The sequence below is a fragment of the Balaenoptera borealis genome (genome assembly GCF_965194805.1).
Source record: "Balaenoptera borealis genome assembly, chromosome: 11".
Lineage (NCBI taxonomy): Eukaryota > Metazoa > Chordata > Mammalia > Artiodactyla > Balaenopteridae > Balaenoptera > Balaenoptera borealis.
Window position 1 is genome coordinate 27,656,696 of NC_138868.1, and position 26,641 is coordinate 27,683,336.

At 34.2% G+C, this 26,641-nt stretch overlaps 1 protein-coding gene and 1 pseudogene across 3 annotated transcripts in view; one reads left to right on the plus strand and one right to left on the minus strand.

Moving 5' to 3' along the window:
• The window catches only part of IMMP1L (inner mitochondrial membrane peptidase subunit 1), a 73,218-nt gene that overhangs the window by 3,680 nt on the left and 42,897 nt on the right, over positions 1-26,641 (plus strand). The window contains exons 2-4 of one of the 2 annotated variants that reach the window (XM_082343872.1): positions 7,144-7,188; positions 9,100-9,182; positions 14,827-14,937. In XM_082343872.1, coding sequence (XP_082199998.1) covers positions 7,157-7,188; positions 9,100-9,182; positions 14,827-14,937 — 226 coding nt within the window. In that variant the 5' untranslated portion in view covers positions 7,144-7,156. The remainder of the gene's footprint in view (positions 1-7,143; positions 7,189-9,099; positions 9,183-14,826; positions 14,938-26,641) is intronic. The other variant, XM_082343873.1, reaches the window with a different exon arrangement.
• On the minus strand, positions 14,945-26,428 carry LOC309605843 (lipid transferase CIDEB pseudogene; annotated as a pseudogene). Its single transcript has 2 exons — positions 26,417-26,428; positions 14,945-17,468 (listed from the first exon to the last, which is right to left on the minus strand). The product of its transcript is annotated as a lipid transferase CIDEB pseudogene (transcript).

The window sequence follows — 26,641 nt, forward strand, 5'->3', positions numbered from 1 at the left end:
ATATTTTTACCTTCATCCATTCCCAGGACCTTAGTTCCTATTTATATACCAATGACTAACATATTTATAGTCCAGATTGCTTCTCTGATCTTGAGAATCATAAATTCAGATATTTACCTTTTTTCTGAAAGTCTTAATGGGACCTCAAACTCATAATGCCCCAGACTGAACTTTGGTGTTTTGTATCTAGGTAAATGATAAGACCGTTTGTAGAATTAGTTGCCTGAGCCAACTCACTATACTCAATTCCTCTCTTAAGCTTCATTCCTCCGTAGCCAGTCTCTTACCAAGACTTATGGAGTTTACTTCTCAGTAACTCCCTAATCCATTCTAGAGCATTTAGCTCTCATCTTTGGTTCTCCTGCAGTACATTCTCCATTCAAGAGCCATCCCAATCCTTTCAAAATAGATGTCTGATCATATAGTATAAAAACAAAACTTTTAAGGACATGCATTTGGTTTCCACTACTTAGCTCTCTAGTCACATCACTCTATAAATTCCCTTACTCTCTTCACTCTATCATTCATTTATTCTCCTGTACTCACCTTGTTCCCTTCATCCAAAAGGCCACTAGTTAACTTCTATTTATCCTTCAAATCTCACTTCAACCTACACATCCTCAGTAAAACCTTCTGACCTTGATATCAAAATAAAATAAGCTCCTATATACTAACAATGAACAAGTGGAATTGGAAATTAAAAACAATACAATTTACATAAGTATCCCCCAAAATAAAATAATGAGGTATGAATCAAAAAGTGTATAAGATCTGTATAAGGAAAAGGTCAAGACTCTGATGAACCAAATCAAAGAAGAACTAAATAAATGGAGAGATATTCCATATTCGTGGATAGGAGACTCAATATTTTCATTATGTCATTTCTTCCCAAGTTGATCTGTAGATTCAACGCAATCCCAAATAAAATCCTAGCAGGTTATTTTTTGGATATTAACAAGCTGATTCAAAAGTTTATATGGAGAGGCAAAAGATACAGAATAGGAAACACCATATTGAAGAACAAAGTTGGAGGACTGATGCTACCTGACTTCAAGACTTACTATAAAGTATTGGCAAAAGAATAGACAAAGAGATTGGTGGAGCAGAATAGAGAACCCAGAAATAGACTCACATGGATATAGTCAACTGATCTTAGACAAATGAACAAAGACAATACAGTGGAGCAAATATAGTCTTTTCAACAAATGGTGCTGGAACAACTAGTCATACACATGTAAAAAATCAATAAGTATATAAATCTAGACACAGACTTTACTTCAGGAAAATTAACTCAAAGTCGATCACATATCTAAGTGTAAAACACAAAACTATAAAACTCCTAAAAGATAACATAGGAGAAAACATAGCTTACTTTGGGTATGGCAGTGACTTTTTAGATACACCAAAGGCATAATCTATGAAAGAAATAATCGACAGGCTGAACTTCATTAAAAACTTCTGCTCTGTGAAAGACAGTATCAAGAGAATGAGAAGACAAGCCACAGACTGGTAGAAAATGTTTGCAAAAGACACATCTGATAAAGGACTGTTGTCCAAAATACACAAAGAACTCAATAATAATAAGCATCCTGATTTAAATATGGGCGAAAGACCTTGACACTCCTGACCAAAGAAGATATACAGATGGTAAATAAGCATATGAAAAGATACTTCCCATCATATGTCATCAGGGGAAATGCAAATTAAAACAACATTGAAATACCACTGCACATCTATTAGAAGGGCCAAAATCCTGAACACTAATATCACCAAATGCTGGTGAGGATGTGGAGCAACAGGAACTCTCATACAGCGCTGGTGGGAATGCGAAATGCTTTTGCCATTTTGAGAGACAGTTTGGAGGTTTCTTACAAAACTAAACATACTCTTACCATATGATCCAGCAATTGTGCCCCCTTGGCATTCACCCCATGGAGTTGGAAACATATCCATATAAAAACCTCCACATGGATGTTTATAGAGGCTTTATTTATAACTGCCCAAACTTGGAAGAAACCAAGATGTCTTACAGTAGGTGAATGGATAAATAAAGTGTGGTATATCCAGACAATGGAATATTATTCAGCGCTAAAAACAAACAAGCTCTTAAGCCATTAAAAGACATGGGGAAACCTCAAATGCAAATTACTAAGTGAAAGAGGCCAATTTGAAAAAGCTACATACTGATTCCAACTATGTGACATTCTGGAAAATGCAGAACTATGGAGACAATAAAAAGATCAGTGATTGGCAGAGATGGTTTCAGGGAGAGATGAATAGGCAGAGCACAGGATTTTTAGGGCAGTGAAAATAGTCTGTGTATTATAATGATGGATATATGTCATTATACTTTTGTGCAAGCCCACAGAATGTACAGCATCAATAAAGAACTCTGTGGTAAACTATGGACTTTGCGTGATTATGATGGGTCAGTGTAGGTTCCTCCTTGGTAAAAAATGCACCATTCTGGGGAATGATGTTGATAATGGGGGAAGCTATACATGTGTGGTGTAAGGAGTGTATAAGAAATTTCTGTACCTTCCTCCTAATTTTTTGTAACCCTAAAACTGCTCTATAATAAAGTCCCTAAAAAAAAAGTGTCCAAAGTACAAGGAAATCAGCTATATAAAATCTCAGTCTGAGAGTTTCATAAACAGCGTGTATATCACCCTTGTGGCCAAATAGTGGGACCATTTCCGCAAGGGTATTCTGAGAAGTCTGCAGGTACAATTGAAAGACTTCAGTGACCTATTAAAGGTACACCAGAAAACATAATGGTCATGATAAGCAACTAGCGCCCCATGACAGAAGTGCGTACCCCTTTGGTTGGCCTTTTGAGTTTTCTGAGACCGAGGGCTCATATTACCATTGTGTCTGTGCATGTAAAGCATATAACAGAAATGGTGAGGCTTATCATGGGGCCTGATAGTATTCTGGCAGCATAATTGAATGAGTGAATGCCAGGGTCATGCCTGCACAGAGGGAGTTCTTGGACCCCGTGCAATCCCTTTTTGCTTCCTGTCAGTATACTCATAAAGGGAAATCCCAGTCCTGAGTTCCAACATCACAGATTGTTTTAGCTGTCTTTGTATTTTATATAAATGAGGCCATACACCATTTACTCTTGTGTTGGATTTCTTTTGCTCACTGTTATATTTATGAAATGTCTGTTATTAATGTGTACAGTTGTGGAGTATTTGTTACTGTATAGTATTGCTATATAGTATTGTGTAACTGTGTCACAATTCATTATCCATTCTACTGTTGAAAGGGATTTGGCTAGTTTACTATTTGTGGCCAAACATTTTTCTAACATGGTTGTACCAATTTACACTCTTACCGGGAATGTTAGAGAATTTTGGTTGCTTCTCATCCTTACCAACACTTAGTATTGTCTTTCTTTTCATTTTAGCCATTTGGGGAGGATTATGGTATGACATTTTCATTTGGATTTGAACTGATGAAGTTGAGCACCTGTTCTTATGTTTATTGGCCATTTGGATAACCTCTTCTGTGAAGAGTCTATTTGTGTCTTTGCCAATTTTTAAAAATTGCATTGTTTGTCTTTCAATCTGGATTTGTAGGAGTTCTTTTTATATTTTGGTTAAGAGTTCAGTTTCAAATAAATGTGTTACAAATATATTCTCTTAGTCTGTGGCTTTCCTTTTCGTATTCTTTTAATTTAATTAAATTTATTTTTTTTATACAGCAGGTTCTTATTAGTTATCTGTTTTATACATATTAGTGTATATATGTCAATCCCATCTCCCAAATCATCCCACCACCACCAGCCCCCCACCCCAGCTTTCCCCCCCTTGGTGTCCATATGTTTGTTCTCTACATCTGTGTCTCTATTTCTGCCTTGCAAACCGGTTCATCGTCTTTTGATTTTAGTCAAAATGTATTCTGAAGGATTAGTTTTTCTCCTTATGTCTAGCACTTTATGGCTAGGTTTGCCTACTCCCAAGAGTCCAAAGATAATCTCAATATTTTCATCTAAAAGCCCTGCTGTTTACTTTTAAACATTTGAGTCTGCATGCTGGTGGAATTGATTTTTTTTTGTCTTTGGTGTGAGGCAGGGCTGAAGGTGTATTTGTTTTTCCTACATAGATATCCTATTGACCTAGCACCATTTATTGAAAAGACAGTTCTTTCCCTGCCATATTGAACATTACTTTTTCAGTAAATAGAGTCACACATATTAGGTAGACTTTTCTGGACTTACCATTCCATTGGTTAGTGTATGATTCTTCAGGTTCTCCAGGAGGATGACTTCTTTTCTCTCAGAATTTTAACCACCTGTACTGCACTGCACTCAAGCTAAATCAGTAAAAGTAAGATGCTCACCCTTTGGAAATCCCTTCTTACAAGTTTGACTCACCAACAAAATCTTGTTCTGTTCAATCTGTAGAGCCTTCACATAATTGTTCTTGTATTTTGTCCTGATACTTAAGGGAGGGTTCGTCTGTTATGAGCTTACTTTTTAGTGACTGTAAATGATTTCTTTATTGCTGATATTGGTTACTTGTGTTTCTTCTTTTTTTCTTTTTTAGGTTTGCTAGGGATTTTTCATTTTTATTAATCTTTTTTTTTTTTAAACCCAACTTTTGGCTTTTAAATTTTTTCCCTGTTTTTGTAAAATTTTTTACTTTCTATTTTATTGATTATTGCTCTTATTATTTCCTTCCTCCTACATTCTTTGGTTTTGATTTGCTGAAATTTTGGGTTTTCTCTCTTGTGATAAAAGCTTAATTCATTGATTTTCCACCTTTCTTCTTTTCTAGTATACTATTTATAGTTAAGGGTGATTTTCCCCAAGCACTGTTCTAGCTGTATCCTACAACTTTTAACATTTTATGTTTTCATCATTTATTTTAAAACATTTTTTACTTTTTGTTCAGATTTCCTCAATAATTTTTGGAACACTTTTGAGAGTGCTGAAATACATGAATTATTGGATGCCAGGAAAGCAGGTGTAATCTGGGACTGTCCAGGGCACATGAGAACTTACGTTCATCCCAATTGTAGTGGATTCTTAAGTATAAGCAGAAAACTGGGATTTTAAGTTAAAATTTAAAAATCCACTATATACTCATCTGGGAATATTCAGTGTAATAGGGTAGATGTGTCAAAAGATAAACATGTTTTGGTTCAAGGAGATTTTTCAAGTAAATGTGTCTATAAAGGTGAACAAGACATTTTTAGTGGTAAACACTAAAACACTAAAAATTTTTAGTGTTAAAGGAAAAAGAAATTCCAGAGGTAGAATGGCCCAGCATAGGTGTATCTCCCAATTGGGGACTGTTGTTCTTCTTTGCATGGAGCCCAAGTAAGGAATTTAACAACTGCTGACTAATGCCTGGTGCCCCTTTCCTGTGTCAACTAGAGGAGTCTCACAGGCATAAAGCTGCGGTGCTAATCTAAGCCCATGCATTATTCTAATTATCCTGGACATTTCTGATGAGGTATCAATTCCTCCACAGTATGAATAATTATGGGACCCCAGGGAAAGGCCAGATATTTAAAACCATTCCTCGTGAAGCTTCTTACATCACATCTACTGATTTTGCATGAAAGATCATTTAGACTAGTGCTGATCCCCTCTGAAGAAATACATATTTCTTGGCCCAATAAGTAGTGTTAGCAGAGGGAAATATTTTGACTGCTATTTCCCAGTTTAAGAATATGAAGTTTCTTGTAGGATAAGATGAAAGTTAAAAATCCTAGCAAACATTTTCATCGTAAATTCAGAACTAAATTACACAACATTTTTATTAACTTTTTTGTTCACAGCTCTTGTTCTACCTTTCTTTGAATTATATTTTATTAGGAAACACTTTTAAAATTATTTTCAAATTTGGTAGCATTAATTAATTGCATTCTCTACATTGAGTTGTTTCATAATCTCGTCCATATCCATTATGATATTTGGTTTCTCATTTGTAATGCTATATCTTTGGATTTTTCTCTCAGTAACTTTAAAGGATTAAAAAAAATCTATTTTAATGCTATTTTCATAGAATGATGCCTTAGATTTAGGCATTAATTATTTCCTTTTCTAATATTACTAATTTTTGTCTTTTTCTGAATTTAATCTTTCTTCCTGCTTCTCTTAGGTATTTTTTGTTGTTCATTGTAGCACTTTTAAAGGCAATAATTAAAATATAGCTGTAGTGGCTTATTATATTATAATTTCCAGGTAAGCCCTGTCCTGTAGTACTTCCTGTGTTGATGGAAGTGTTCTATATCTACACTGACCAGTATAATAGCCATTAAACACATATGGCTATTGGGTACTTACAATGTGGCTGATATGATTGAGGAACTGAATTTTTAATTTTGTTTTAATAATTTAAATTTAAACACTACTTTTGGCTAGTTGCTGCTGTATTGGACAGCATAGCTCTAGATCAATATTTAGCAAAATTTTTCTATGAAAGACCAAATAGTAAATATTTTAGGCTTTGCAGACCATATGGTCCCTGTTGCAACTACTTAGCTCTGTTGTTGTAGCAAAAAAGCAACCATAGACAACATGTAAACGAATGAGCATGGCTGTGTTCCAGTAAAACCTTATTTGCTAAAATGGAGTGGGCAGGATTTGGCTTATGGGCCCTAGTTTGACAACCTCTGCTCTACATGAAAGATGTATCTAGGGATCTGTTTATTTTTCTTTTTCCTGCTCTGTATTCCCTGGGGGTCTTTTCCTGTAACATTTTAGAGAGCTTATTACCCTCCTTGGGTTGTTATTCTGTATTTCTTCAACTTTTGTTTCAACTTTTCTATTTTTTTGTATATGTGGGGGGAGTTGGTGGTGGACAGGCATTCTATTTTAAATTTCTTTAAACTCTACTCTTTGTTGTTTTAATTCTACTCTTTCATATGCCTGTTGTCGCATAGATACAATATCTTAACTAATATCTCTGAAGATGTTAAATAGAATTATTTTCCTTTTATTTTCCTCCCTGAATTACCTCTGATTTCTCCAGAGTTGCTTGTTCTGTTTTTCATCATGGGCCTTCTTTTTCATTCTTGTGGTTTCCTTAAATGTTGCTGATCCTTGGTTGCTCATTCATGTTGATATATGACCAGTTGAATAATATAGATAACTGGAGTGGGTTTTCTCTTCTTTTCTTTCTCTAGCAAATTACCCTAAATGGAAAGAATACTGATGGGAATTCCTTATGGGTAGGTAGGACTTAGTATTTTTTTATTAAAGTATGTCAATTTACAATATTATGTTAATTTCAGGTGTACAATATAGTGATTCAGTATTTTTATAGATTGTACTCTGTTTAAAGTTATTATAAAATATTGGCTATATTGCCTGTGCTGTGCAGTATATCCTTGTAGCTTCTCTACTTTGTACATAGTAGTTTGTACCTCTTAATCCCCTACCCCTATTTTGCCCCTCCCCCCCACCCCTCTCCCCACTGGTAATCACTTGTTTATTCTCTATATCTATGAGTCTGTTTCTGTTTTGTCATATTCATTCATTTTATTTTTTAGATTTCACATATAATTGATAACATACAGTATTTGTCTTTTTCTGTCTGACTTATTTCATTAAGCAAAATATACTCTAGGTCCATCCATGTTGTTGCAAATGGCAGAATTTCTTTTTTTTATGACTAATATTCCATTGTATATGTATACTACATCTTCTTCATCCATTCATCTGTTGATGGACACTTAGATTGCTTTCATATCTTAGCTATTGTAAATAATGCTGCTGTGAACACTGGGGTGCATATATCTTTTCAAATTGTGTGATTTTGTTTTCTTTGGATATATATCCAGAAGTGGAACTGTTGGAACGTGTAGTTCTATTTTTAATTTTTTTGAGGACTCTCCATGCTGTTTTCCATAGTGGCTCTACCAATTTACATTCTCACTACCAGTATATGAGGTTTCCCGTTTCTCAGACTCCTCACCAACATTTGTTAGTTGTGGTCTTTTTGATGATAGCCATTCTGAGAGTTGTGAGGTAATATCTCATCGGGGTTTTGAGTGACATTTTTCTGATGATTACTGATGTTGTACATCTTTTCATGTGCCTGTTGGCCATCTGTATGTCTTCTTTTGAAAAATGTCTATTCAGATCTTCTGCCCAGTTTTAAATTGGGTTGTTTAGGGTTTTTTTGTTTGTTTGCTTGTTTGTTTTTGATATTGAGTTGTATGAGCTGTTGATATAGTTTGGATATTAACCCCTCATCAGTCATATCATTTGCAAATATTTTCTCCAATTTAGTAGGTTTTCTTTTTGTTTTGTCAATGGTTTCCTTTGCTCTGTAGAAGCTTTTAACTTTAATTAGGTCCAATTTGTTTATGTTTGTTTTTGTTTCCTTTGCTTTAGGAGACAGATCCAAAAAATATTGCTACAATTTATGTCAAAGAGTGTTCTGCATGTTTTCTTCTAGGAGTTTTATGGTTTCTGGTCTTAGATTTAGGTCTTTAATCTATTTTGAGTTTATTTTTGTTTATGGTATGAGAAAATATTCTATTTTCATTCTTTTACATGTAGCTGTCCTGTTTTCCCAGCATCACTTATTGCAGAGACTCTCTTTTTTCCTTTGTATATTCTTGCCTCCTTTGTCATAGATTAACTGACCATAAATGCGTGGGTTTATTTCTGGGCTCTCTGTTATGTTCCATTTATCTGTATTTCTGTTTTTGTGCCAGTACCATACTGTTTTGATTACCGTAGTTTTGTAGTAGTCTGAAGTCAGGGAGTGTGATACCTTCATCTTTGTTCTTCTTAAGGTTGCTTTGGCTATTTGGGGTCTTTTGTGTGTCCATATAAATTTTACGATTATTTGTCCCACTTTTGTGAAAAATATCATGGGTATTTTGATAGGGATTGCATTAAATCTGTAGATTGCTTTGGGTATAGGTAGGACTAATTTATTGGTGTGTTTTGCTCAGAGTGGATAAGCAGAGAGCAAGCAGACAGGCCAGGTCCGTCTCTAATAGCCTGATAAGGAGAATCCTATCCTAGGTTTCAACCACTATACTTTGGAGCCCAGATTCCTCTCAGGCAGGTTAAACCTTTTTTTATCCTCCATAACTGTTGGTTCAGCCCACAACCCCTTTCTACAGGAAGAAAAGTTACATCTTCCCTGAAACATTCTCCTGTGTGTGTAGTTGGACAGGGATCAACACACTTTTTTGGAGACTAAATAGTAAGTATTTTAGGTTTTCCACATGTCCTCTTTCATAACTTTTCAATGTTACCATTGGAATGCAGTTGTAGACAGTATATTAAAAAATGAGCACAGCTGTGTTTTGATAATGCTTTGTTTATGAACACTGAAATTTGAATTTCATATAATTTTTACATCACAAAATATTCTTCTTTTCTTTTCTTTGAGCCATTTAAAAGTATAAAAACCAGTCTTAATTTGCAAGGTATACAAAAGCAGATGGTAACCTGGAAGGTTTGCCCTGTGAACCATGGTTTGCCAAACCCTGTGCTAGGATGTTGCTCTCTCTGCCCTATTCTACCTATCACTGTTATTTCTATCTTTTAAAAAGTTTTCATAACCTGTAGTATGTTGCTGCTTTTCACTCCCTTTTAGTGGCCTAAGGGTCAGCCTTTCATTCTACTGAGGCCTTCAGTGGATTGGATGAGGTCCACGCACATTAGGGAGGGCAATCTGCTTTACTTAATCTGAGGATCCAAATGTTAATCTCATCCAAATACACCCTCACAGTAACACCCAGAATAATGTTTGATCAAATATCTTGACACTGCATGGCCCAGTCAAGGTGATAGATAAAATTAACCATCTTTCTCACATAGCTGGTAAATGATAGAGCTAGGATTCACAACTGTGATGAGCTGTCTGATGACAAAATTCAAGCTTATTTACGATTTGTACCTGGACCCAAACTCAGCATTAGTATCCTCCTAAAGATAGCCTTTTATTTAGCCAGCTTATGGATACTTGCGTAAGGAATGAGGCATATTTGTCTTGATAAAATGAGTAAATTCATAGTAACCAGGATGGTTCGAGAATGTGATATGAAACAAGTAGTAAGTGAGACATAAATTTAACACAGAGGTGAACGATTTTGAGTTTCAGAAGACCTGTCTTAATCTTGTGAAAGAGAAATCAGACCCCTTTGTTTCTCCAAAGCATAGAAAGTTCAGTTTCAACTCATATTAAAGAACTTTTTATCAGAGTTGTCCAGCACTGAAACAAGATTTTTAATCATTTAAATATATTTGCTTTTAAAAATCTTTAGAAATTTAAAGCCATGTTTTTACCTTTTATATTTTTTCATTCCCCAAAATGCAAAGTTAAAAAAAAAAAAATTAAAGGCCATTTTGTACTATAATTTTATCATTCTCCAGAGTGAAAGATTTGAAATTAATTTTGTAGTCTGTTTGGTATTCTAAGGTTATTTTAAAATAATTTAAAAAGCAGCTCATGTTTCCTTTTCTATTAACATTTCCTAAATGAACTCATATGGAATTAATGAATTGCTATCATATATGATGATCTTTTTCCCTCACTGAGCATTGGAATATGTTCATTTTAGAGCTTATCAGTAGCTCAGTCTTGATTCTCTAGTTGAAGTAGTTATGTCAGCCTTTGCATCTGGCTCAAGGTCTTGGGTCCTTTTCCCATAGGAAAAATCTTTTTGTGATAAAAATATACATAACATAAGATTTATTATTGTAATCATTTTTAAGTGTACAATTCAATGGCATTAGGTATATTTATGATGTGTAAACATTGCCACTATCTTTTTTCCAGAGCTTTTTCATCATCCCAAAGGGAAATGCTTTACCCATTGAGCAATAACCTTCCCACTCCATCACCGCAGCCTCTGGTACCTCTATTCTACTTCCTGTCTATGAATTTGCCTATCTAGGTACCTCACATAAGTGAAATCATATAATATTTGTTCTTTGTTAGCATTTGCATAATGTTTTTCACTTAGCATAGTGTTTTGCAAAGTTCATCCATCTTGTATCATGTGTCAGAAATTCATTCCTTTTTATGGCTGAATAGTATTCCATTGTACGTATATAGCACATTTTGTTTATCCATACATCTGTTGATAGACACTTGTTCTGTTTCCATCTTTTGCCTATTGTGTATACTGTTGTAATGAACATCAGAGTACAAGTATCTGTTAGAATTCCTTTAAGTATATACCGAGGAGTAGAATTGCTGAAGCATATGTTTAACTTTGTAAGGAACTACCAAAGTGTTTTCCACAGTGGCTTAACCATTTTGCATTCCCACCAGCAGTACAGAGAGGTTCCAATTTCTCCAAATCCTCAGCAACTTTTGTTCTTTCTTTCTTTATTTATTGGATAATAGCTGTTGTAATGAGTTTGAAGTGGTATCTCATTGTGGTTTTGATTTGCATTTTCCTAATGATTTGTCATGTTAGCATCTTTTGCAATCTAGATATGCTGAGAATTTTCCAAATCATCAAGTGCTGATTTCTTTCTGCTTAACTTTCTCAGTTTATCTCCTTTTATCTTTTTTCATGCCTCAATTTATCTCCTTTCTCTCACATTTTACCATAGTCAGCAAGGAGAAACCAGTACATGCCTTCAACATTTTGCTTGGAAATCTCCTCAGCTAAACATTCAGGCTCATCACTTACAAGTTCTACTTTTCACCCAACATTAGAACACATTTCAGTTTTACTACATTGTAACAAAGACTGCCTTCCCTCTAGTGTTCAATAACATCTCTCATTCCCTTCTTGAGACTTCACCAGAAGTCCAGTTAATGTTCATATTTCTGTAGCATTCTGTTCCTGACAAATAAGTGTATTCTCTAAGGTGATACAAGTGTTCTCAGCCATCCTGTTCACTTCCTTCTGAGCATTCACCAGAATCTCCTTAACGTCTCATTTCTATTGGGTTGGCCAAAAAGTTTGTCCGGGTTTTTCTGTACCATTTTATGGAAAAGCCTGAACGAACTTTTTGGTCAATCCAATATCAGCTGGCTCTTCAAGGCAATCTACCAATAGTCTCTTCAGTCTTATTATTATTTTTCTTAAATTTTTTGTTATCTGTTACAGCAACACCCCACTTCCTGGTACCAAAATCTTTTTAATTTCCTAGGAATTCCATAACGAATTACCACAAACTTGGTGGCTTAAAACAACAGAAATTTACTTCATTACAGTTTCCAGGGCCAGAAGTCCAAAATTATGGTGTCAACAGAGCTATGTTTGTTCTAACAGCTCTAGAGGAGGATCCTTCCCTGCTTCCTCCAGCTTCTGGTGGCTCCTGTCTTTCCTTGGCTGTGGCAACATAACTTCAATGTCTGCCTTCATTTTCACATTGTCTTTTTCTCTGTGTCTCTGTGTGTCCTTTTCGGTCTCCTTTGAGGACATTCTCATTGTATTTAGGGCCCACCCTAATCTAATATGATCTCATATTGATCCTTACCTTGATTATATCTGCAAAGATCCAGTGTTACAATAGGGTCACATTCTGAGGTTCCAAGTGGACATGAGTTTGGGGGGAAGGGAGAACACTACTCAACCCACTATATTCTCTTTTTAGGAATTATATTATAAATGTGTTATATAATCTATTTATCATTTTTAAAACTCAAAGTTTTGCATAATATTTTGTTGTGAGATTATTTCACCATACACTAATACTGTTAATGTTAATATTCAGATTCGAAAGTGCCGAATAGGGAAATCACTTTTCTTTTTAGACTTTATAATATATATTAGAAGTACGGGGCTCTTTAATGTGTCTTTGCTTTTTGATGAGGATATTGTACACATGGGCATACACACACATGAATAAAAGCAGCAAAGTTCTGTTAACTTAAAAAAGTTTTTTACTCAGTATTTATTCACACCATATAGTAAGATCCTAAATCACCTCTCAAATTGAATGGAAGGAGTGTGTGATTAGATTTCCTTGAGATTTGGGGTGTTTTAAGACTGACTCCAGGGACTTCCCTGGTGGTCCAGTGGTAAAGAATCCGCCTTACAATGCAAGAGACGTGGGTTCGATCTCTGGTCAGGGAACTAAGATCCCACATGCAGCCGGGCAACTAAGCCCACGCACCATAACTACTGAGCTCACATGCCTCAACTAGAGAGCCTGTGTGCTGCAAACTACAGAGCCCACATGCTCTGGAGCCCACGTACCACAACCAGAGAGAGAAAACCCACATGCCACAACTAGAGAGAGAAAACCTGCACGCCACAACTAGAGAGAAGCCCATGCGCCGCAATGAAAGATCCCGCATGCCTCAACGAAGATCCTGTGTGCCGCAACTAAAGACCCGACGCAGCCAAAAATAAATAAATAATAAATAAATCTTTAAAAAAAAAAAAGACTGGCTCCAAAATGTTTAGTGAGTTCTTCAAATATTTCAGTAACTCAGAGGAAAAAATATTTTTATGAGTAGCAGCAATATAATTTAAGTATATTTAGTTGAGTGTTCTAATCAGGTGGGATTATTAAGATCAAGCACAGTGCCTGTAAGTGGATGAAAGAGTATATTTAAGCAGATTGTTGTTACAGAAAAAAACAAAAAAGAAAAAAAAAACCCTCACTTTTAAGGGTCCTAAGAGAAAAGGGAAGAAAGATGTTAGGGTCATAAAGAGAGGAGATTAAATAAAACAAAAATTGGGGTTGAAACAGAAATGCATTATAAAGGAGAGGGAAGGTAGATTGGCAAAAATGAGGAAGTATCAGAAAAGTGAAATGTACAAAAGCAAAGGCAAGAAATAGGATGGGGAAGACTTTAAGGAGAGCAAAAAATAAGAAATAATGCTATGACTAGCTTAGCGTTAAAGAGTAAAAGATGAATATATCAGAGTTTCTTTCAACTTAAGTCAAATTAATGATGATTATTAGAGAGTAACTGTAGTCTTGCTATCATACACTCAAGTCAAGCTTCTCATGTCATTTTCCCTGTAGAAAATAGTGGGAACCATTTTATGTATTATTCATTAAATTGCAAGTAAATATTTATGATATATTGACATGTGATATTGTATATTACACAAACTTATATTATATATATTTATTATTTATATTATATACATTTCAAGGTAAATATTCATGTGTTATCTTCTTTTAATGGCAAAAATTTGGGTTTTGGTGTAAACAATGAAACTTTGCATGTAAACACATATAAAGCAAACTGTTTAATGTTTCAAGTAACACTGGTGATACATCATTTCCTCAGTCGTAAGAACTGACATGGAGTTATTATTGTTGAATATGAGGCAGGTTTTGACATCCAGGAGAATATCAAACATAATATGTTTTGCCTTTGACATACTATGACTGGTCATGGAGTTTTTCTACAATATCAGGTGCATTCCTCATATTCAGTAAATATCTGACTAATCAGGCTTAACATACCAGCATTACAAACTGCTTCTCTGCTGCCTTTGTATTCTTAAAACTAAAACTAACCCTAGATATTCATTCATGCTGACCTGTAGAAATGAATGTTATATCCTCTCTATTACCTGCAAATTGTTTAGAAGGATTTGATATATCAGAACTGTATATGGTTGGCTTATCAACTCCTTTAAGTCCTTGACCAGTTTTCTCTAGGTTGACTGATATATTATGTCACCCATTTACTTTCTTCTACTTAAATTCTCTGGTAAATAAAGGACTTTAGTATTCTGCTTTTTAAAATCATTTTATCCGAAGTGTCATTGAATATCTGAATTCAGAATCCTATTGATCCAATAAGGAAGATGCACCTTAACAGCTGAGAGACATTTAGTCATATTATATACTAATTCAACTAAATATGGCTGAAAGAAGCCTTTACTTAATATAATTTTGATTTCCTGCTTTAGGAATCCTGAAACCATGGATCACCTATATATGCTTTGAGACATGCTTTAGATGTTTTTTCTGGAAGCCCTGCAACTGCCTAAAAATTGAATGTATCATTGAAAAGACCTGTGGTAAGTGGGTTTTTTTCCTTCTTTTTCTTCTGTCGGTTTCATGTTGTGGTTAAGTCTTATGAATGTTGTAATGCTGCTCCCTGCTGGACATAGTGTAATTTTTTAAAGTTGGCACTTAATAGATGGGCAAATAACTGGTTAGCTGGACCCACTAAGGAGGGGAATCCTTGCCTGCATTCACAAAAAACAACAGTATACAACCAAAGCAGCGCTGTTTTCATAATGGGTGATACCCATTATGTTGATATCTGAAGCCTGATGAAAGTGCTGATAGTCTTGTTTCTAAGTTTTATTGTCTGCTTCCTGTTTAGTGGCATCTAAAAGTTGTAACAAACATACATTGAAGGGTGCTTGTAGGTGATGGAACTTTTAGGATTTCCTAAATTATATGTGTGTGTATATGTTTGTAATTTGTCCGATTATTATTATTATTATCTCTTTTGTAATCATTTAAATTCCCTGTATGTTTTTCCAAAGGAACTATTTAAAACATCTTTAGTATAATTTAAATTAGACACTGTTGGATCTATTTTGAGTGAGTTACCCTACATTACATTTTATACAGTGGACTTTAAGTGTAACTTGTTTTGTATATCCATCCTATAATCTAGCGATTATGTTTTCTAGTACACACAGTGAACCATTCTTACACAGAGTGACATTGGATTGGATCTCAAGTGTCATATTTGTGTCCATCCTATTATGAACCCTCATACTGAATGCAAACACAGGTGTTCCTAAAATTGTTTTAAAATGTGTGAGAGTTAAAAGTTTTTCTTCCTACTTTTGAGCTAAATTATTATATATTTTTTGGAGTGCAGCCTGCATAAAATTAATATCTGGATGTAATTAGGGTTTTTTTTGAAAGTAAGCATACATTTTCTTGAAAAGAAGAAAAAGCAACAGGCACAACATTGAGCTAAGCAAAGATTTAACAAAATAACTGATTTTATACTCTTTAATGACCTGGTACTTTTTTTGTGGCCATTTGGGAAGCCTGTAAAATCTGTTCTTTATTAAGATTCTGGAGAATTAGGCATAGTAACTTATTTCTTTATTATTAAAATATTGCAATAAAAATTAGAAATGTAGACCAAGAAAATAAAATTGTTAGCAAAAAAGAGGAGCCCTTTCTTCCTTCTCTTTAACAATATATTTTTTCAGAAAGTATATCATTTTAAACTTTTTTATTATGAAATATAATACTATATAGAAACATAAAATGAATAAGTATAAAGCAGACATTCAGTAACCATAGATCATTACTGACATTCCAGAAGCTCTTGGTATAATCTTCCTTTTCCTTAGAGGTAACCAATGTCCTGATTTTTGTGATAACTAGATAATTCTCTATATAATTTTATCATTTTTATGTGTATTCCTCAGCAGTGTGTTCACTTTTTGCCTCTTTTTCATCTTTATGGAATCATATGTATTCTTTTTTTGGATAAATATTTTTGTATTTTTGTTGGAAATGTTTTTGTTATTTTTAAGGGGAAGGGTATGAAGAAATAGAGAGCTTAAGGTAAAGTCAGAGGGCTGACTTCACTGTATTAAAGAGCTTAGGGACAGGAGGAGTTGTAAGGAATTTAGATGTAGCTGCAATCAGAATGGGATCAAGATGCCTGGGGACAAGTTTGTAGCCTTTCAGGGTAAGTGGGAGGCTGGAAAGATCGCTAGGAAAGGACAGCATTCTTGAGGAAAGTGTATAGGCTAGGCATGGAAAGCATTATGCTGATGGGACCTATCACAGTGCTGTCAGAGAATAATGGGGGAAATCAGGTGAGTTATCTAGTCTGCACTGTCTCCAGGTCTCCAAACCTGATGCTGACACAGTCCTCACAGGGTATCTCTTGGAACGAGTCTGGGGCAGGAGCTCAGAGCCCCTTCTCAGTAGGGATGGAGGGGACCCTGCTGCTGCCACTGTCACTGCTCAGCCTCCTCCACTGCATGGCAAAGGGTGGAGGAAATTCCCAGCAATGTGGCCCAGGCCTTGCAGCAGCATCATGGAGGTTCAACTGGATGAGCTCCCTGAGTACTTTCTTTGGGCCAAATACTTGAAAGTCACAACTCATGGAGTAGATCCTGTAGAGTGTGGCTTTGATGTTCAGGCCAAAGAGGTCTCAAGGGTTTTGCTTGTATATGTTCAAGGTAGTGAGGGCAATGTCCTTGCTGTGCTTGGGCTTCTCCCAGCCTAGGCCATATGATAGCACCTACTCCTGCTGCGGCTCCAACTCTGCTTGAACTCCAGCATCATCAGGCATGTATCCTCTTCCAACAATTGGAAGAAGTCCTCGCAGTCCACAGAGGTCCCATCCTCATCTATCACCAGTGTTAACCACAGGGTCTCCAGTGCTTTGTCTAGTAGTTCCTGGCAGGTGGCAGCTGTGATCACAGACACAGAAAGGTGGCTAGAGTGGTGGAGCTGGGGTCCAGACCCTACAGCCAGTCTTGGAGCTCATATTGGATCCTGATTTGAGCTTGGAGACTGCGACCACCTTTGTACTTCCCTTTGGGTTGGTGCTAGATTGCTACAGTGTGACACTGCTACAGCTGTGGGGTGCCCCTGTGGGGTAGCATGGGACACAGATGGGCCCACTGGTGAGCCCCATTGTCTGGAATCATATGCATTCTTTCTTCCTTTACCCAGCATTATGTTTTGAAGATCATCTACATAGTTGCATGTAGTTTTATTTTATTCATTTTCATTATCATGTGTTATTCCTTTGGAATGAGTATGACAGAATTCATCCATTCTGTTGTTGGTGGATGTTTGGGTTCTTTCTGGTGTTTGGCTATTATAATTAACATTTCCATGAACGTTCTTTTACATATCATGTGTTGATTTTTATGTGTCAAGTGGAAAAAGGTCATATATTTTCAGGTTAAAGATAATTGATTATAGTAGTATTTTAAATTAATTTAAATGAGTGCATGAAAAAGTTGTTGTATCCTGAGAGTGACACATATTAAATGTTGGAAAAGATTCTGAAGTGATCATAATTTCTTTACTGTAGGCCTTACATATATGGTAGAGTACCATGTAACTTGTGACAGTTTAAAAATAGTATATGTGTAGTAGATATACAGATACAGATATAGGACCTAATGTAGTAACTCTTTTACTTTATTAGCACTTTGATTCCATTTACTATTATGTTATGTTTTCTATAACTTCTTCACTTTACTGATGAAGAAACTAAGGAGAGCTAAAGAGATTGAGTGAATTGCACAAAGTTATTTAGCAGGTTGGAGCTAGAAACCAGACCAACCTGTGTACTTAGTGGCAGTCACAATTTAAAGAAAACAAAGTGAAAAGTGAAATCAGGATATATTCTTGAGTGTGTCCAGCCATTGAAGTGGAGAATTTGCATGACTAGCTTTAAGAAATTATCAGGTATTCTTTTAACTCTTAACCAAGAAGTGGCCTTGCACAGGGAATTGTATGTTTAAAGGCCCCCAAAATGTTACTGCACTTTATCACAATTCATCTTCTGAAAGGCAACTGTGGTATATTCTAACTTTGAGAATTTTACTTAGAGTAATTCCTCATTCATTGGGCTGTTATTAACAAGTGGTGTACTATTTCCTCATCTGTTAATTTTGTGAATAATTGAATCTTATCCTTTTGTGTGCCAAAATTTATTTCATATGAATTTTTTTTATAAAATGTTTTTGAAATATAAAATGTACCCTTCTGTCTTCTTAAACAGAACAAATTGAGTATAATGTAAGTTGTTTTTGTTTTTGTTTTTTTTGATGGCTCAGAGTTGTTATTGTGAACATCAGTCATTTCACAGAATTTATGTGATTTCCTCAGAGACCGTTATGCTGTCTAGGACTGTTTTCCTAAATTGTCCTAAACTGATAACTTTTATGTCCTGGGTGCTGCTTACGATGTGTTTTTGTTGTTGTTATTTTGTTTTGTTTTACCTTTGTTAGGTAACTCTTGTTTTTTGCTCAGTGCATTATACTGACTCTAATGTAAAAATCAGCATTTACCTAACATATTCATTGATTAGGTGAGAGCTTAAGTATGGTCTGCCCCATCTACTGATTAAGGGCATACAAAGTAAATTTAAAATTTACTTTGAGGTCAGCAACTTGTCTTGCTGCTTTGTTCCAAGAGACTGAGATTATCTCACAACTGATTTCTGGATGATTGAAATGCAACATAGATTTGCATGTATCAATACTGTGGTATCCTTATTTGGTGAATAAAAATTATCATGTACATATTTTCTTATAAAACAGTGATATTGAAACTGGATTTACTTAAGGATTCCTTAAATAGGAAGTCCAGTGAACTTAAGTGGTTGTTTTTAATGATAAAATATTGGACAGGATGGGCTTTGAAATAAAAACAATGTATTAGGTGACATTGCCTATTGAAAATGTCAGTCTTAAAGATTAAACCACCTTTGAAATGATAGCTTTGTAAAGGAAAATATAGAAGTAACATAGATTTGGTTTCCTGAAAGCATTTAAGTGCTTCAGGAAAACATTCATTTAAAAGTGAAATACATTTGACTGCTTTCCCAATTATAAAGTACTGAATGTGAATTTAAAGGAAAAAAATTGGGATGGGGGTGTATATTTGTTTTTAAATGAAAGGAGATATTGGGAAGAGAGATAGACAGTTGCTATCCCAGCACATTAGGCATCAATATGATGATTTCCTACATCAGCGATATTTTTCCAACTTGAAAATTAAGTCAGCAAATTTTACATATGCATTTGGGGAAAAATAAACAAAGAACTTCATATAGTTTTTTCCAATGAGAAGATCTTTGAGAATTGCCTAATGAACAAAATAGGCCCAAAGAAAAGAATAGCTTTTTCTGGTATACATCTGAGATGTATATGTGGTGGAAGCAAAATGACACAGCCCCCATAGAAGAAAAATTAGCAATTTCTAGAGAAAGACCAATGCATTTACATACTTGTCTCAACCAATTCTGGGAATTTATTACAGATATACTTATGTACTTTTAAAATAACATATGCATAAAAGTTTTCATTGTAGCTTTTTTTATAGTAGCAAAAGATTGGAAACATCCCTAATGTCTATCAGTAGGGTACTGGTTGAATGAACTCTGGCATAGCTGTACAGTGAAGTACTCTACAGCTGTAAAAAGAGAAAGGATGTTCTCTATATGAAGATTTGGAAAGTTTTCAAGCGTACATTGTTATTTGAAAAGAGCAAAGTTCAAGCAGAGTATATGGTAAACTACTTTTTGTATAAAGGAGGAGAGGAATAAGATATATTCATAATTGCTTATATTTGCATAAAGAAAATCTGGAGAGGTATACAAAATCTAAATCTTGTATGTGGATGGGTAAGGAAAACAAAGTAGATGGGGCTTTTACTGTATATCTGTTAGATTGTTTTTAATTTTTGAATTTGTGACTATGTTACTAGTTAAAAATAGTTTTATTTGTTAGTCAAATGAGAGAGAGAAAGAAAGGGATAAACCTGCTATATTTCCCACAAAATTAGCCAGTTTTATTCCTTTATCCCCAGAGCCTGGGAGATAGTAAGCACTGAATAAATATTTATTATACAAGTAAAAAGTGAATTATATAATCATTAGGTGATCTCTTTTAGCTTCTTTCTTTTTTTTTTTATAATTTATTTTTGGCTGCGTTGGGTCTTCGTTGCTGTGCATGGGCTTTCTCTAGTTGCGGAGAGTGGGGGCTACTCTTCATTGTGGTGCGCGGGCTTCTCATTGCGGTGGCTTCTCTTGTTGCAGAGCACAGGCTCTAGGTGCGTGGGCTTCAGTAGTTGTGGCACATGAGCTCAGTAGTTGTGGCTCACGGGCTCTAGAGTGCAGGCTCAGTAGTTGTGGCTCATGGGCTTAGTTGCTCTGCGGCATGTGGGATCTTCCCAGACCAGGGCTCGAACAACCCGTGTCCCCTGCGTTGGCAGGTGGATTCTTAACCACTGCGCCACCAGAGAAGCCCTTAGCTTATTTCTTAAAGTATCTTTTCAATATGAGAAAAACGGTGTTGTAAATCGTCTGTTGATTCCAGTATAGAAGTAAGGGAAAATATTTAAGTGGGAAATAATGAGATGTATATTGTCAAATTATCATGAAGTTTCATTTAATTTGTAGGATATTGATATTAAAGAATTATATTTTAACTTCACTGAAAAGTAAAATAAATGTTTTCAAAAGATTCCCATTAAACTAGGTAATAAGCTTTCATAATAAATAAAAACTTATGAAATTTGAGGGCAATGGGGAAAACGGCAAACATATTCTTTATACTGCCTTATCTTTTATGCTACTTTAGTTTCACACATAAGGGCAATTTTTCAGTCCTGAGACTATTTTAGAAGCTCTGTTATAATAGCAGCAGCACCAGCAGCTACTCTGACACAAAGGCCAGTTATCTCTGCAAATATGGTATTGTAGCTTGGGAGCTGGGGAAGATAATAGGGTGAATAGCTGTTGCTCCTCCATTTATAAGAGTTCAGGAACTTATCTTACCTATTGGTTTGAAAAATTGATTATTCAAATAAGTAGTATAAGAACCTTTAGTTTTCACCTTTAGATTATACATACATTAGTTGTTTCTAAATTTATGACAAGGATTTTGACTACCTTTGTATATCTGTATTTGTGTGCAAAAATTGCATTTTTAAAGAAAGCTATATATATGGAAAAGTGTACATATTGTAAGTGGATGGCTCAATGAATTTTTCAGAAACCAAATACAATTATGCAACCAGCACCCAGATACGAAAAAGTACATTATCAGCACTCTAGAAGACACCTCCATGCTCTCTTCCAGCCACTGTCTCCCTCCCTGCGCAAGGATTACCACTGCCTTGACTTTTAATAGCGTAGATTAGTTTTGCTTGGTTTTGTATTTTATGTATAGAATTATACAGTATAATTTTTTTGTCTGGTTTCCTTTGTTCAACATTATGTCTTGAGATTCATCTACATTGTTGCATGTAGTTGTAATCTGTTCATTTTCATTGCTGCATTCCATTATATGACTATATCAACTATTTTTTATCTATTCTGTTAATGGACATTTGGGTGATTTCCATATAATGTTAAATATAAACATTCTAATACGTATCTCCTGATTAATATATTTATGGTTTTCTGTTGAGCATATGTGTAGGAGCAAAATTACTGGATCATAAGTACGTTTATTTCCAGCTTTTATCAAAATTGCCAGTTTTCTGAAATGGTTGTACTAATTTACATTCATATGAGAGTTCAAGTTGCTCTGTGTCTTTGCTAACGCTCCCTTTTCCCCATCTTTTTCATCTTTCAATTCTGGTGGGTATAAAGTAGTAAATCATTATACTGTTTTAATTTCTAGTTCCCTGATGATTGATGATATTGAGCACTTTTTCATATGTATATTGACTATTTGGTTATTCTCTTTTGTGAAGTGCCTGTTCACTTCTTTTGCCCGTTTCTTTGTTGGGGTGTCTTTTTCTTTGATTTGTAGGAGTTCTTTATACAGAATATGAGTCCTTCATTTTTATAGGTATTGCAAATATTTCTCCAACTCTGAGGTTTGCCTTTTCAATCTATTAATAGTGCTTCTGATGAACAGAAGTTTATGACTTTAAAGTAGTCTAGTTTGTTATTTATGTTTAGTGCTTTTTACGTCTTACTTAAGAAATAATTGTCTACTCCAAGGATGTTCTGTGTTCTGTGTTTTTCTCTAAAAAGTGTTGTAATTTTACCTTTTGCATCTGTAATTTTTAGCCTGTATTTTCATGTTAGGCAGTTTTGCTTCTCTTTTTAGACTCAATCTATGTCTCTAGACAGAAAAACAAAGTGGACTTTTGTAAATGAACATAATTATGTACCACCTACAAAATACCCCCTTAAGAAAAGAGTGTGTAATCTGTGTTTACCTTACCTGCAGCTTTAATGTACTGCTTTATTTATTTGTTTGTTTGTCTTTAAGGAAAGTTTACTAGAAAATCCAGGAAAGAATTTCTGGGGTGGGAAAATGTTATGATTTTCAATATTTTTAATAATTCTAGTATTCATAAAAATGTTTATCCATGAAATTTTGTGAAGTATTTACAGATGTAATTCCAGTTACCTCATTTGGGTATAGTTTACTCTGTTAAAGTTTAGGATATTTAATTGAGGAGAAAAATTAGGTTTTACCTTTTGTCATCAAAGCGATATGATTGCTGTCTATTATATTTGAAAATTATTTTTATAAGCTTTTTTTTTAAACATCTTTATTGGGGTATAATTGCTTTACAATGGTGTGTTAGTTTCTGCTTTATAACAAAGTGAATCAGCTATACATATCCATGTATCCCCATATCTCCTCCCTCTTGCATCTCCCTCCTACCATCCCTATCTCACCCCTCTAGGTGGTCACAAAGCACTGAGCTCATTTCCCTGTGCTGTGCGGCTGCTTCCTACTATATAAGCTTCTTTTTAATTATTTTGATTTTAAGTAGGATTTCTTGTGAGCATCCATTTGTGTACAAGTTAACATTCATAAGGCCTTCAGTGATACTTTTTATTATTCAAAAATATTTTAGGTATTTGTTCTATGTGCTATTATTTATATTGCAGCAAAGTGTTTTTATATACCCTGGTATTTTAGTTTTTAATCTTGTCAATAATGTTTATTGTTAACTTCATGGTTATTGTATTACTTAATTTTACATTTATATTTCATGAGAGTAATTGCCTATTTAAAAATGTATTTTGTCTCTGATCACAGTGCTGAAATTAAAGAAAGGTGATTGTACTTGACTCTTAACTAAGCACCTAGATATTTTTCACTTGTCATCTACATTTTTTAGTTTAAAGCATAACATTAAATATAATTTTATACTGGCTTTTATTTTAATTCATGCATTTGAAAACTGAAATTCAGATAAAAGATATTTTCAAAATAAATTCAGCATATTATTTATGAGTGGAGCAACACATTAGCATTGGGTTCACAATAGATCATATCGCTTTTATTCCATCTTACAAGCTTAGCAGCACAAACAGAATAATCAACATATTATTTGGCTGTCATCTGCTGAACAGAAACCAGAGATCACAAGGAGGTTTTCCCTAGCTGTGGTGATGGCCTTTTTGTTCCAAGCCTCCATCTGGGAGGGCCATGGTGTGTTATCATATGGAACGTGGGGTTTTCTGTAATCTGCTTAGCTGCACTGCAGTTTGAATCTTCATTCCATGTTTGTGTAATTTATAATTTTAATGAGACCATGGCTCTTGTGGGCTTTGAAATATATTAAAAGCTCTTTTGTGCATATGCTTTTGTTCTTGCTTAATAGGCTCAGTGTATTTAAAACTGATGAATTTTTATTCATGAATTTGGATGTCTGGGGATTAACTTAGACTGAATATCATTGCACTCATATATTGATGACTAGAAAGTTTTTTATTGTTATTATTTTGGGGTTTTTTTGTGTGTCTGTGTGTGTCTATGTCTGTGTGATACTTGTAACCAGAAAAGAAAAGAACTTAAATAATTTTAAAAGGATAGGAAAAAGTGGCATGGCTAGGTCATGAAGAATTGATTTAGAGTTTACCCATATTATTTATTGATACTCATATTTCATCTTTAGTCTTAGTATTTTAGATACATATTATGAAGGAATAATTATGAAAAAGCAACTTTTAAATGAGTTAATACCTTATGTACTATTGTTTATATTGAAATAATATTCCAGTGTGTGACAAAGATAGACTTTGTGTTTTAATTGTATGATATCAATTGTCTGTGGTCATACTAAATCAGCCGTTAACTTTCTTGAATTAAATTAGGTATATGTTTTATATTTTAACTATTTACAGTTTGCCTTGTTTCTGTAAAACACTTTTGATTAATGGACTATTTTTTCTTTACCTACATTGATGAAATGATGAGAAGACTAATGAAAAAGCAGTTTTCTAGTAATTTATAAAATTGATCTTTTAAATTTTGCTAAAATTCTGAAATATACTAAATGCTTCAAATCTCTATTATAGTTATTACTTAATGTAGTTTTAAAATTTGAATATAAACAATTATATAGCACCTTAGGCAAAAATCACGGCCCTTTCTAGATCCAGACTTTTTTGAAGTTGCTGTTTATTGGACTCATTGAGGGATAACACACAGACCTTACTAGTCTTTTATGAAGTTGCCCAAGCTGTGTTTTTTCTAAAAACCTTTGTTTACTGGGTTAAAGCATTTTTGTAACTATAAAACATTCTTTTTTGGTACATGTTGGTCATTGATTTGGCTGGTCCCTTCTTCTCCCCCACTACCCTTAAGCTAGAAATACGAAATAGAAAATAAATGACAACATTTTGTTTTTCTTTACTAGGCTTTTCTATCAGATTTGATACTGGAATGTTTGTTTTTCCATAATAACCCTCTGCTTTAGTGTTTTTATTAGTAGTACAATTTCAGTTAGCTTAGGAGTATGTTATTGAAATTGTATGATCTGCTAGAGCAGTGCTGTATGCATGTCATATATATATATTATTTAACCCATTAGATCCAAAATATTATCATTTCAACATGTAATTAATACAAAATATTTTATTCTTTTTTTGTACTGTCTTCAGAGTTCAGTGTATATTTTACACTTACAGTACATCTCAGTTTGGACTAGTCACATTTCAAGTGCTCGATAGCCATATGTAGCTAATGGCTACCTTATTGAACAGTGTAGCTCTAGAGTATTACATATAAAAATCGTACCAGAAATGTGTATTTTTTGCATTCTTCATTAATTTTCTTGTAATATCCTAATAAAGGTAATCAAAGACTATTCATGTGCTATAAAGTTGAAATTACATATAGTGTTTTTTATAGCTCTAGCACTGATAATATTGGTGCCTGATTCATACACAAAATCAGAATTATGTCACCTGACTCAGTATTTATCAGATATTACAGAGCTATGCTTACAGGTATTGTGATGATAAGGAGATAATAATGGCCAGTGTAATGGATGTAGTATGTTCCTCAACAATTGTGGGCAAATCAAACTTGTCAAATAAGTCATATTTCAGGTATACCGAGCAGCTTAATTTTATAAGAATCCCATGGCAAATCTTGATACTTCTTTTTTTCTTTAAATAAAGTTGGGAACTCCTTCTCACATTCTTAGAATTTTTCTGGGTGGGTATTTGTGTGAATGAATATGAATCTCTCTTTTCATATATGTTTGCTTAGAATTGGTATAGCTTTCACTTTCTTGGCAGAAAACTGAACATAAAGTATTGTTTTTTAAATATTTCTAGGATTCCATACATTTTAAATGCTCTGTATATATATAAATATGAGAGGTTACTTCACTGTGTACTTTAAAAGTATACAGTTAAGAATTATAAAACTCTGAATTACAATTGATTTGAATTTATTCAAATATTTTAAAGTATAAAATGAACAAGATGATTTGTATAAAATACTGTTACTGTAACTACTTTATAAAAAAGTAGAGGCCTTATTATATGTAACTGACCTTCTTGTTCATGTATGGTTTAGGGAGAAAATCCTGTTTGTGAAACCTCTGAATAATTCACATTTTCTAAATTTTGAGGGAAATGAGCTAATTTTTATGTAATCTAACTTTTATGTAGATATTGGCTGATGCCTGTTGTATCCTTTTACTCACTTAAATTTTTATTGACTTCTCTTTGTAACTTATACATTTAAAGTGTTGGCACAAAATGTTGAACTGTTCTTT